This window comes from Cyprinodon variegatus, unplaced genomic scaffold, assembly GCF_000732505.1.
Source record: "Cyprinodon variegatus isolate N-32 unplaced genomic scaffold, C_variegatus-1.0 Scaffold1423, whole genome shotgun sequence".
NCBI lineage: Eukaryota > Metazoa > Chordata > Actinopteri > Cyprinodontiformes > Cyprinodontidae > Cyprinodon > Cyprinodon variegatus.
Window position 1 is genome coordinate 148,385 of NW_015151876.1, and position 11,878 is coordinate 160,262.

General features: G+C 37.5%; 1 protein-coding gene and 1 long non-coding RNA gene across 3 annotated transcripts; one reads left to right on the top strand and one right to left on the bottom strand.

Moving 5' to 3' along the window:
* Positions 1-330: 330 nt before the first annotated feature.
* On the bottom strand, positions 331-9,274 carry LOC107103332 (elongation factor 1-alpha 1). 2 transcript variants are annotated; one of them, XM_015402996.1, is made up of 8 exons: positions 9,167-9,274; positions 6,722-6,889; positions 5,460-5,639; positions 5,084-5,380; positions 4,530-4,680; positions 3,308-3,564; positions 2,737-2,971; positions 331-1,030 (listed from the first exon to the last, which is right to left on the bottom strand). In XM_015402996.1, the coding sequence occupies exons 2-8, from the start codon at positions 6,863-6,865 to the stop codon at positions 906-908; spliced, it is 1,389 nt and encodes a 462-aa protein (XP_015258482.1). In that variant the 5' UTR covers positions 6,866-6,889; positions 9,167-9,274; the 3' UTR covers positions 331-905. The 2 variants fall into 2 exon arrangements, with proteins under 2 accessions (XP_015258482.1, XP_015258483.1); XM_015402997.1 differs by having other exon boundaries at positions 6,722-6,876; positions 9,167-9,270.
* A 700-nt stretch (positions 9,275-9,974) lies between these two features.
* LOC107103333 lies at positions 9,975-11,664 on the top strand. Its single transcript, XR_001482178.1, has 3 exons — positions 9,975-10,101; positions 10,395-10,604; positions 11,393-11,664. It is a non-coding gene; the product is annotated as an uncharacterized LOC107103333 (long non-coding RNA).
* Positions 11,665-11,878: the final 214 nt, after the last annotated feature.

Genomic DNA, 11,878 nt, shown 5'->3' on the forward strand with positions numbered 1-11,878 from the left:
ATCTGTTCAGGGGGTACTGGAACTCAAACTCAATAAGTTATTTTGCCATAATAGCATTTAAAAGAAATATTTATCTAAATTTGAAGTCAGTAAAGATAAGAATATCTAAAAAAACATTTGATGTTTAACTGAGATCGCTCTAAATATTGTGTATATTAACATGAGGATTTAATTGTACATAAACACAAAACCTAAATGAATCAGTAGCAAAGGGAAAAAATGAAAACAAGGTAAGGATAAAACAAAATTTAACTTGTGTATAATTCCGTTGTTATAAATCCGATGTTTGTTTCTTTTATTTTAACAAAAACCAGCAGAATCAAAAAAAATGTTTAACATTTTTTACTCTTATCAACATATTGTCACAAAGAACAGCATTTAAGGTGCACAAATGTTCCAGTAACATGTACCAGAGATACTATCAGGTAGCTTAAGACAAACAGGGTGTTAAGATTAAATGTTTAAGTGTCTAAAGCTGGATCCTAAGCTGCTATGAGCAAACATGCAAACAACCGGTATATGTCTGGCTGCTGAGCTTACTGGTTTTAAAGCTTTAACAAGAAACGTTACTTCTACAAAGACCATCGAGAAGAGCATCTCTACAGCGTAACAACAGGGCCTCTTTAGATAAATAAGCAGGATAGATTTAACTACAACAGCACATGTTTGAACCGTAATGCAAATCTGTTGTGATGTTCAAGCACGAAACAAGATACGATGGAGCTTACACACAACAGTTTGCTAAGATGTTCATCTCTAATGCGATGGATTTGTTTTTTCCTTCGTCTGCTTTTTCGATGCATTGTGATAATGGACCAGATGTTTACTATGGTGTGCAGATGGAGGGAGACGTATGCGGGTCTTCTGCCGCGCTGAACAGTTGGGGCACCAGCCCAACACAACATTCATTTGGTCTTCTGCGCCTTCTGAGCAGACTTGGTTATCTTGCCACTCGTGGGAGCTTTCTTTTCCACACCTTTTATCACGCCCACTGCCACTGTTTGACGCATGTCACGCACCGCAAAACGGCCTGAAGAAAAAAGTAACACCAAAATATCACACCACCAAAATAAATACACTCTTGACAGTTTGTAAATACTCTACATTTCATCTCTTTATCTGTGATTTAAACTTAATTTTTTATTCTCAGGAAGCTAAAATAAAGATAATTATATAATCCCTTGCAAAAGCATTCATGCCCCTTGAATATATTTACATTATTTATGCAACAACTATCATTTTCAAAATTTTTTCTATATTAATATTAAATAAAAGGAGAATGGTTCATAGTTTTAGGCTTTTATTTACATGAAATCCGACACCATGTGTGGCATAAAACCAGCAGTGGTACACATTTGATTAAACTCCAGAGAGCCAATACTTTATAGAACCATGTGTGTCAAATTTAGAGCCACACATCTTTTTGAGTTATATCTCTACTAGATCAATTTTAATAAATTACTTCTCATTCTTCTTTTTGATATGGCATTAGCTCAGTCAGATAAGACGAGCATCTTGGAACAGGGATTTTCAAGTCTTTGGGTCTCAACATTAGCAGGTGTATTCTAACTAAAAATATACCATTTCACTGCGGCTCTGGCTGCTTACAGTAGGTTCACTGTAGACCAACATATTAATCTCAACAGCTTTTTTTAAGATCTCCCTGAATTTAGATCCATTCATCATCCCATCCAAACTGACCAACTTCTCTCTCCCCCCTAAAGAAAATCATGCTCAAAATATTATGCTCCCCTATTGTATACACATAATGTGCACCATTACACTCCATGGGTAGCTTCCTGTATGTTTTTTAAAGTATGCATGTTTTAGTCTCAAAAAAACAAAAATAAAAAGATATGTGAAGAGTCCTTTTCTTATTTGTGTGGGGGATCTTTGCGGCAACTCATGGTTTACTTTGTTGCGTTTGGCCGATCACTAATTATCCTTTCTGCCCAATCTTCTGGTCCATGACAGGGATGATCAACTTCAGTCCTTGTCCTACAACTTAAATAGGTGTTCATGGCCCTCTAAAGGTGTCATGACGCCACCCCTTAAGGACTGGAGTTGCCCATTCCTGATCTAGAGGACCACAATGGCTGTGTCCCAACAGCCGCCCTAATCACCATATAGGGCACTATATGGTGGTTGCACCATTTTAAATGAGTGTCTGAACGTCTAGTGGATGAAAAAGTAATTTCCAATATGCACCTTAAAAAGTACAGACCATTGATAGTCCATAGATGAGCAGTCCCAGATTGTTTCGCAGGAACTCTCCTTGCAAAGCATCATGGGATTTGTTGTAGGCGGTAAATAACAAAGATGGCACAGTCACCATGCAGGGAGGCGGAGTCACACGACCAACGGGTATCAAAAAATATTGATTATCTGAACGGTCAGTTTACTGAGTTAACTATAGAGTCCCCTACAGTATCTAGTCCCCGCTCCAGAGAGTGATTAAGGGATTCAGGGGTTAGGGTGGACGTTCAGACAGAGCCAGTGTCTTACTGATCTTACAATGTTCTGAGAGATGTTTAAAGTCAAGAATGTTATTTTACAACCTGGCCTTGCTTTAAACTTCAACTTTATCTCTGTCTTGCCTAAAATGGCCATGGACCAAAGTTATGGCTGCAACATCATCAGTAGTAAGGACTTTAAGATGTATGGCAATTTAAGACATTTGCTAGGCATTATACAGTAGCAGGAGGTGGAAGGTTTGTTACAGGGTGGGATACTCACCAAGCGGTGGGTACTCAGAGAAGCTCTCCACACACATAGGCTTGCCAGGAATCATGTCCACTATAGCAGCATCCCCAGACTTCAGGAACTTGGGGTTATCCTCCAGCTTCTTTCCAGAACGACGGTCTATCTTTTCCTTTAGCTCGGCAAACTTGCAAGCGATATGTGCAGTGTGACAGTCAAGGACAGGGGCATAGCCGGCACTGATCTGACCGGGATGGTTCAGGATAATCACCTATGAAAAATGTTTTTTTGTTAGAAAAAAACTAAAGGAACAAAACCAACACTTAGGGAGAAAACAAATTAGAATACCTAAAAGGAAATACTGGCTAGTTTTTATCCACCAAATGAATGGTTGTTATTCCCCTATTTTAAAAACTAAATTTAGCTTTTTTGCCTCTAAACTGGTTATTAATAAAAAGCCGGCTAATACAAATGAAGGGCATCAAACCATGTCCTTAGACCACAGTTTGGTCCAGCTGCAGAAAGCCCATCTAGTTTCAAAATTGGATACCCAATTTTGCCGTTTTTTGGCAAATCAAAGATGTTTGGTTTGCTAATGGGAGCAGACCTGGGAGGTGAAGCCAGCTGCCTCCTGCGGCGGGTCGTTTCTGCTGTCTCCAGCCACATTGCCTCTGCGAATGTCCTTCACTGAGACATTCTTAACATTAAATCCCACGTTGTCCCCTGGCAACGCTTCACTCAGGGCTTCATGGTGCATCTCCACTGATTTGACTTCAGTGGTTACATTGACAGGAGCAAATGTTACCACCATACCGGGTTTTAGGATTCCTGTTTCCACTCGGCCCACAGGCACAGTGCCAATACCTGATGAATAGAGAAGGCAGTGTTACTCCATGTTAAGCTGGTGTGTATACACTGAAAAGCTTTTATTTAAGGTATAGTGGAGGATGTTCTTTTTCCAGGTGGATCATAAAAATAAGTGGTCCTCCTAATTGTCAATCATTCTGGTGATATGTTTATGTAAGGCCGTCCTACATGCTTGTCCCCATTTTCACTTACCAGTGGTGAGTCTGACATAGTGGACAAATTGCAAATGTTCTTTTGGAAAGTAAGCTTGTATGAGCGACGCAAACAGCAACTTTTAAACAGAGCGCACATGATGGGAAATTGGCTCATGCATGCTTTTGCACGCATTTAATAGGAGTTTCCCTTCGGGAGCAGGTACAGGATTGTGCATGTGCATTTTATTTATAGTGGAGAGGGTAAGTCTTTTCAAAAATTCGCAGAAACCCTCCACTATACTTTTAAACATTCAGGAAAGAACACTACCATGGGAGTTCACTCAGGACCTAATTCTTTCTTTTTTTTCTGATGAAAGATAATTTTTTATTAAAGTGTCTCATAACATTAACCATTACTTTATAATTGGGGCTTCTATATAAGAGATGCAGTAATCCAATTCTTGCATCGGATATCAGCTCTGATATTGACTAATTAGCTGGAACAGAAATCAGTGGTTTCATATCTTATCCTGGAGATTTAATCCAGTGCTCTTTACAGGGAAATGTTATATTTATTTCATTTGGCTGCTTATTTGTTAATAAATAATATAATTTATTATTTTTTTAAATTTTTTTTTAGGAACAATTATTTCAAGGCTAAAGCCTTCATGGCAAGATATATGGTTCTTTTTTTCAACAGTTGAATCAGTATATTGGCTGCAACGCTCACTACAGGTATCGGTATCATATCATATCGGTACAAACTGGATAGATGCATCTCTATTTTATATTTTACCAACATGTTTTTGTAACCAGTAAATCACAAACCTCCAATTTTGTATACGTCTTGCAGAGGCAGACGAAGAGGCTTGTCAGTAGGTCGGGTTGGTGGCTGGATGGCATCGAGGGCCTCCAGCAGTGTAGTGCCTGAGGCATTGCCATCTTTCCGACTGATTTTCCAGCCCTTGAACCATGTCATCTATAGAGAGAACTTATTGTTACTGCCCTTTATAATTCATAATTCTTTTACAACAGGGTTGTCAAACTCCAGTCCACCTAACTTCCATGTGCCCCTTGTCCAAAACACATGAAACGTCTGAATTATCACCCGAGTATACAGTTGAGTTTTATCGAGTTTGCTCATGATCTAATCATTTTATTTAGACTTGTTGCAAAGGGGCAACTTTATAGGTTGCTCAAGGCCAGTTTGTGAGAACCAGAGTTTGACACCTCAAATCTACGACGTGAAAAATGTACCAATTGAAAAAAAAAATTCAAGGAAGTTCAAAGGCTACATCTCTGTTTCTACATGGTTCGGTGGGCATGTTAAGTATGGCTTATAGTGAAAGGGGTTTGCAGGAGAAACCTAATGTCACACTCACATTAGGACTGGGCTCCAACATGTTGTCTCCATTCCAGCCTGAAATGGGTACAAAGGCCACAGTGTCAGGATTGTAGCCAATCTTCTTGATGTAAGTGCTGACTTCCTTCACAATCTCTTCATAGCGCTTCTGGCTGTAGTTAGGCTCAGTTGAATCCATCTTGTTGACACCTACGATGAGCTGCTTCACTCCCAGCGTGTAGGCAAGTAAAGCATGCTCACGAGTTTGCCCGTTCTTTGAGATACCAGCTTCGAACTCGCCCACACCTGCAGCCACAATCAACACCGCACAGTCGGCCTGAAAGATGGAAGAAAGGAGAAAGTATGAAGCAACTGGAATATTGCTTTTGATTTATATGTATTTATTTAGATTGTACCTGAGATGTCCCAGTGATCATGTTCTTGATGAAGTCCCTGTGGCCTGGAGCATCAATGATGGTCACATAATACTTGCTGGTTTCAAATTTCCACAGAGAGATATCAATGGTGATCCCACGTTCACGCTCTGCCTTGAGTTTGTCCAAAACCCAAGCATACTTGAAGGATCCCTTTCCCATCTAACATTCAAATGAACAAAAAAATATTTAGTTTGGAAAAAGTTATAATCTAGTGTTTAAATTGCTACATGTTGTAGTTGCACTTGTTGAGCTCTACTCATATCATACAGGATTAACAAAGTCAACAAAACTCTCACTTTAAAATGAAGAAAATAAAAGCATACATCTAATTTATGTTTTGATGTCAATATCAAAGCTTTCCATTTTTTAACATCTTCTTTTAATCTAATAAAAATCTTTAGGAAAAACACACATTCCTAAAAACGTCATTTTCATTTAGTAACTTTTAGTAACTTTTCCAGGTAACATTTAAATAAAACAACACAATTTTTGACTTAAACAATAAGAATTAATAGAAAATATTTAATTACCATATTGTGACATTTTTTTCAAACTTAAAGCAGTAATGTGTGTTGAAAATCATAGTTTAGTTTAGACGTCCTCAAGTAGTAAACAGAACCAATGCATAAAAATTGAGAGGAAGCTTATCTGTCATTTTCTATCCTATTTAGGTGTTAATGCAGAGCAAAGATTTATTGTCATCTGAGAAAACTGCTATTTAGTGTGATGTTTATATATAAGAGTAAGCTTGGGCTTAATGTACAGCTTTTATTTTGTAAAGATTCTTCTCTCAGCTCTTGATCAAAATAGTTAGCAGTGATGTAATCATTGGTAATAAACGGTGGCTTGAGCTGCATGGGATAATTTGTTGAGCAATCGCAGTGATTTCTGAAATTAATTGTAGATTTTTTTTAGATCCACTAAATGCTGTCCTTTTTTTTAGGTTACAAAGGCTAAATGAATGAGTTTAGCTGAATTTACAGAAGACTATTTAGTTGATTCCTTGGCAGGTTGCCCTGATGCTGCAGCCTTATACTGCATGTCTTCCTAAAACTATGACATCACGCTTTCATCTGTATGTATTAGCCCAGGTTTCTGGTTTAACTTGATAAGATTTGAATAAAAAAAAAAACTACTAGAAAATGTGAATATAAGCAATGGATTAACCCAGATACACTAAAATTAGCTGCTCAATTTGCAAGGCTGAGAATCCTTAAAAGTGGTAAACAGATGAATATTACCTCTGCTGCTTCCTTTTCAAACTTCTCAATCGTTCTTTTGTCAATGCCCCCACACTTGTAGATGAGGTGGCCTGTGGTTGTGGACTTGCCAGAGTCCACATGTCCTATGACCACAATGTTTATGTGGAGCTTCTCTTTCCCCATGCTGGCTCAGCCTGGAAGACGATCCTAAATGTTTGCACCAACAAAAAAACAATACATGAAAAAGCTATCTTCACATTAGGTACAATGCTTATCAGTAAAGATTATAACTTATGTTATGTTCATACTTTAATCACGATATCATCTGACCAAAATAAAATAAAGTATTTTTAATTCTGAATAAGAAATTAAGCTTAATAAAGCCAATGCAGCATCCCTCTTTCATGGTTAACCACACTGCAATGCAGAACTAGATACTGAACTTTACCAGCAGCTGCATAAACCTCTGCATCATTTACTGTAATCTAATTATACAAGGACAGACTGAAAGGGAAACTCTGCAGCAGTTCACCCACTGAAATCAGTCGGCAATGATTACGAAAAAACATAGTAGCTTCAAATATCAGATTGATGACTTTACTGGACTTTGATAACCTTAAAATCCAACATATTTACAGTATGTTATTGCAAGGTGTTACTTCAGTTACCTTAATAGGTTTGTTTCCCATATGTTTTGAGGTTACTAGAGGAATATCTCACATAGGCTGGTCAGAGGTAATGTAAATAGTGTGTGCATGGAATGGCTTGTTTGTAAAGTTAATGCCTGGGGAAAAGAACAGCAAGCTTCTTACAGGTTAATGGAGAATTACAAACAAAACACAGAATACAACTGATTGTAGCAGTTGACCTCACTTTAAGTTGCAATTGTTTTAATTAAAACAACAACAAAAAATATTTGGAATCAGAAATGGCAGCTTTACACAATCATGTCAATTTTTTATGTCCTGCCCCAGGGTGCACCAGTGGGTCAAAGCAGAATATCAGAATAAATGAAGATTGCAGACTTTTTTCCCACATCCCTTAAGCAATGCAAACATCTTGCTGATGTAGAACCAGTGGTCCAAGGAGAGGAAGAAGCTTTCGGTTGAGTCACGCTGAGGGGGATTTTGCTTGTTCAATGACATTTCAATCAGACTTCTTGCAAATGCTTTCATGCTTTTTGATGAGCAAACAAAAACTGCTGAGAAAGATCTCCTCTACAGCAAAAAAAAAAAGACGAGCGGACATATAGAAAACAATTAAGACAAGGAAGAAAACTAAAGACTGCAGTATTTGGAACATTAAATTAGGTTTAAATGTAAAAGAAAATATATTATTATTTTCTCTAAATATTATTCCAATCTTTGTGTATTTTTATCTCCAGTATTACTGAATAAGTGCTATTATTGTCATGCACTGTAAAAATAGAATGCAGCTCACACTTAAATGAAACGCTTGAATTTACAACAAGTTTATAACAACATATAAACTAAATAAATTAAGCTGAATCAGTTTAATTCAATTACTTGTTACCAGTTGAGGGAATAATTTGAAGTTAGAGTGTAGGATAATTTCCTATACAGAAGTGGCAATACTTGTCGACTTTAAAAAGTATATTTGAAGTTTAGTTTATCCCCACATGGAAGGTATAGCTACAATATTAAATCTCAATTTTTCAAATGAACCAAGCCTTGCCTTTTTTGCAAAGAAGTAATCTATGGCAAACACTGAAAATCTAGATACCATCAATCTAAAGTTACATTTTGGTTTACTTTAAACCTTTCAAATAGACTTTTAAAAGCTTACTGTTCCGGGCTAATGCGCATGTCTGAGTTCCAATTAAAAAGGCAAATTGATCTGAATTTCTCAGTTAATATGGGAATATATATTTTCAGAAAATCGTATCAACTCAGTGTATCTATCAACATATCTGATCATGAAAATGCTGAATAACATAGCAGGTGATGCACCTGTCTGCCCCAATGATTCCAGCTTTAAGATTCCAAAGGGAAGAAAGGAACAAGTCTAAATAGTGATGAATAAAACTAAGGTGGAAGGATGTGCAAAGGGAAACATAAGCGCACGCTGCTGATGCAATACTGCAGAGGTGGGCGTTTCGAGGAGCGTCCCGCATCCCTCAGCATCCTCCCAGACTGGTACACGGCACTGTTTATTCTACTGCGAAAGCAGCAACGGGCGAAGCTGAGGCTCCACAGCACCACCACCTTCATGAAAAATACTTTCAATTGAAACTGCGCCACTAAGGCCTAACCAGCCCTCATGCGCACCTTTAACACTTTAGATGGCATCAAATTACAGCAGGCAACATAGAACATTCATCTGCATCCTGACATATTTCTTTTTCTTTTCTCTTTTCTTTTTTGCATGACAGGTCAGCATCCTTTAAATTTAAATATGAAAGAAACATGATTATAATGTGCGTTGTAGTAGAGGAGCCATCCAGGGAGCTGGGATCCAACTTACCTTTATCTGTGAGATGTGCTCCCTGGTCTACAGCTGGGATGAAACAGGAGATGCTTCTTGTGCTGTCCTGAGACTGACGCAGACAGGCTGCTGCGGTGTCAACTGCCGTCAAATAAGTAATTTACTGAAACTACGAGGCTCCACCACTAGATGGAGCCCTGCTACCACTTTGCACAGTTTTGCAGTTTACAGATACACTTTTTTTTCAGACTGATTGCTGGGCTAACCTGATCTTGGTTTTCGAAATTAATCTGAGAGATTGTGGGGTTTTTTTCTTCTTCTTTTTTTGCAGTATATATATAATTGTTTCTTTTACTCTTTTACAGAGGAGTCAACGAGTAACAACAGGATAATAAATCCTAAACCAAGAAAATATGAAACCTCATAAGAAAAAGCATGATTTTTATTATCCAAGCTATTTATGCACTTTATGAAATATATATTTTTGTACTAGTGTCTGTGTATTTGGTCCGTTGCTTTTTAGCAGGCAAGAGGCTGTATGCTCTGGACTGAGATGCTTTAAATTGTTAAAGCATGTAGATTAAAAAAGTAACATAGTTTACAACAAGTCTTCTGCGTTCATATGTTTTATATATCTGTGATTTTAAGCAAAACAGGAAGTGACGACAGTCGTTGCAGGTAATGGCTTTGAAAATTTGGAATTAAAATAAATGAAAAGGATTTTTTTAAATATAGATATGGCTGTTTATTCATAATTGAAATTGTATGTGTTACATGTTTTTGTTTTGTTTGTTTTTTTCTAGAAAAAAAAATTCACAGCTCTGTCGCACAAATATTGCGTCACTAGTCACGCTCAGTCTGACGTCGTACCTACAGAATCAGAAATAAAAATAACATTTCCGCTGCATTTCTTCAAATTTACTCAATATACTTGAAAATACAGCTTGTTCGGCGTAAGAAGACAACGTTTTAAGGTAATGTAATCTAGTTTTTTTTTATTTTTTTTATTTTGGCCTCTAAGCTAAATTTCGTTTTCTTTTTAGGCAGTGTCACTTACATTTGAATCAACACCGCATCAGTACACTGATTTACTGTAGCAATTAATATTCTCAGCTGTAGGTGTAGATTGAATTTCATCATCAGTGTTTAAAAACCTGTCTCCCGAGCTGTATTTTTTCTAGTAACGGACCCGTTGTTCGCATGAATGAGTTGTTCTAATTTCACTTCCTCTTTTCATGTGATATTAAAATGAAACTTTATTTCTCAGGACTGTCCGCTGTATCGATGAAGCCTCTTAGAGACGCTGAACTGGGCGCTTTCACCTTCTTTGCCTCATCTCTCCCTCATGATGTGTGTGGCAGCAATGGTCTCCCCCTCACGCCAAACTCCATCAAAATCCTGGGGCGTTTTCAGATCCTAAAGACCGTCACTCACCCCAGACTGTGCCAGTATGTGGATATTACCAGAGGGAAACATGGTATGGCTGCTGAGACCATGATTATCATTCAGCTTCACCAATAGACAACTTTAATGCACGATGCATGATAGAAAATAAGATTTCTTTGCTTTTATTTTCCTCCAGGAATATCCAAATATACCCCAAATAAACTAAATAAATTTCGTATTCACCAATTACGTTGTTTCCAACTTACAACAGTGAAATGAACTAGCAGTGATCATCATGTAAACAGTACAGGAGAAAAGAAAAAAACAGTTTAAAAATATTGGTGCTAAAGGGCATTAATTTGGAAAGGTTAAGTGCAGCACAAAATAAATATGATGCCAAATGTAGTATAACATTGAGTTGGGTTCTGTTTAAAGGAATTATAAACATTTAGCTATGTTGGTAGCAAAATAATGTTGTGAGTGTGATGCTGAGTCCAGTTTAGATTTTAACAGTTCAGCAGTCTGATGGCAGGGGGGAAGAAGCTGTAGCAGAACCTGCTGGTCCTGCAGCGGATGCTGTGGAGCCTCTTTCCGGAGGGCAGCAGGGAGAACAGTCCATGGTGGGGGTGTAAGGGGTCATTGATGATGTTACATGCTCTGTATAACAATACCAAGGTGTACTAGTTTAAGGGTAAATGTTGTGGAATGTCTATGCATACTATAAACCTTTTCCATGTAGTTTTTCTCCATTTTGCTTTAGGTGATTTTTTTAATGATCTGTGCACGCTTACTCTAAATGAATAACAGATTTTGGTGTAGTAGGTAATTATATGGATGTATGATTTTGATCACTTTTTTCATTTTTTTCTTGCTCCATAGAACGGCTGATTGTTGTTGCAGAGCACTATTCAAGAAATGTAGGTGATTTCAGACAAGGACAAACGGCAACGTGAGTTCAGATTCAATTCAGTTTACTTATATAGTACCAATTCCCAACACTTGTAATGTCAAGGCACTTTACAGGGAAATTCAACTGAGTCGTACAGTCAGGTGGGATAAAAGTTTTCCATATAAGGACCAAACTGGTCCTATAGTCACTCTATTACAGATGGAGTAATGTAATGAAAGTAATTTCACCCTGGGATAATTAAAGTATTTCTGCTTCTGATTGCTGGTTGATGGGACAGGTGTTGTGAATGAAACGGTGCCCAGCTTGAAAGAGCTCCTGTGTGTCACTGAATGTTTGCATTGATGACTGAAAGACATCTTCTGCCTCCATTTATCTGTTTACTACAGTGTTTTAAATTCATGTTAATGTGGATTTAAATACATTTCAATTAGTGGAGAAATTTGCAGGGGGGAATA

Excerpts from the sequence above, each read along its gene's own strand:
- LOC107103332 (XM_015402996.1), bottom strand. The coding sequence starts at position 6,865 with ATGGGGAAAGAGAAGCTCCACATAAACATTGTGGTCATAGGACATGTG. Across the intron at positions 4,681-5,083 it reads TGTTGGAGCCCAGTCCTAAT|ATGACATGGTTCAAGGGCTG; the intron begins GTGAGTGTGACA and ends TTCTCTCTATAG. Across the intron at positions 2,972-3,307 it reads CAGCTGGCTTCACCTCCCAG|GTGATTATCCTGAACCATCC; the intron begins GTCTGCTCCCAT and ends CATTTTTCATAG.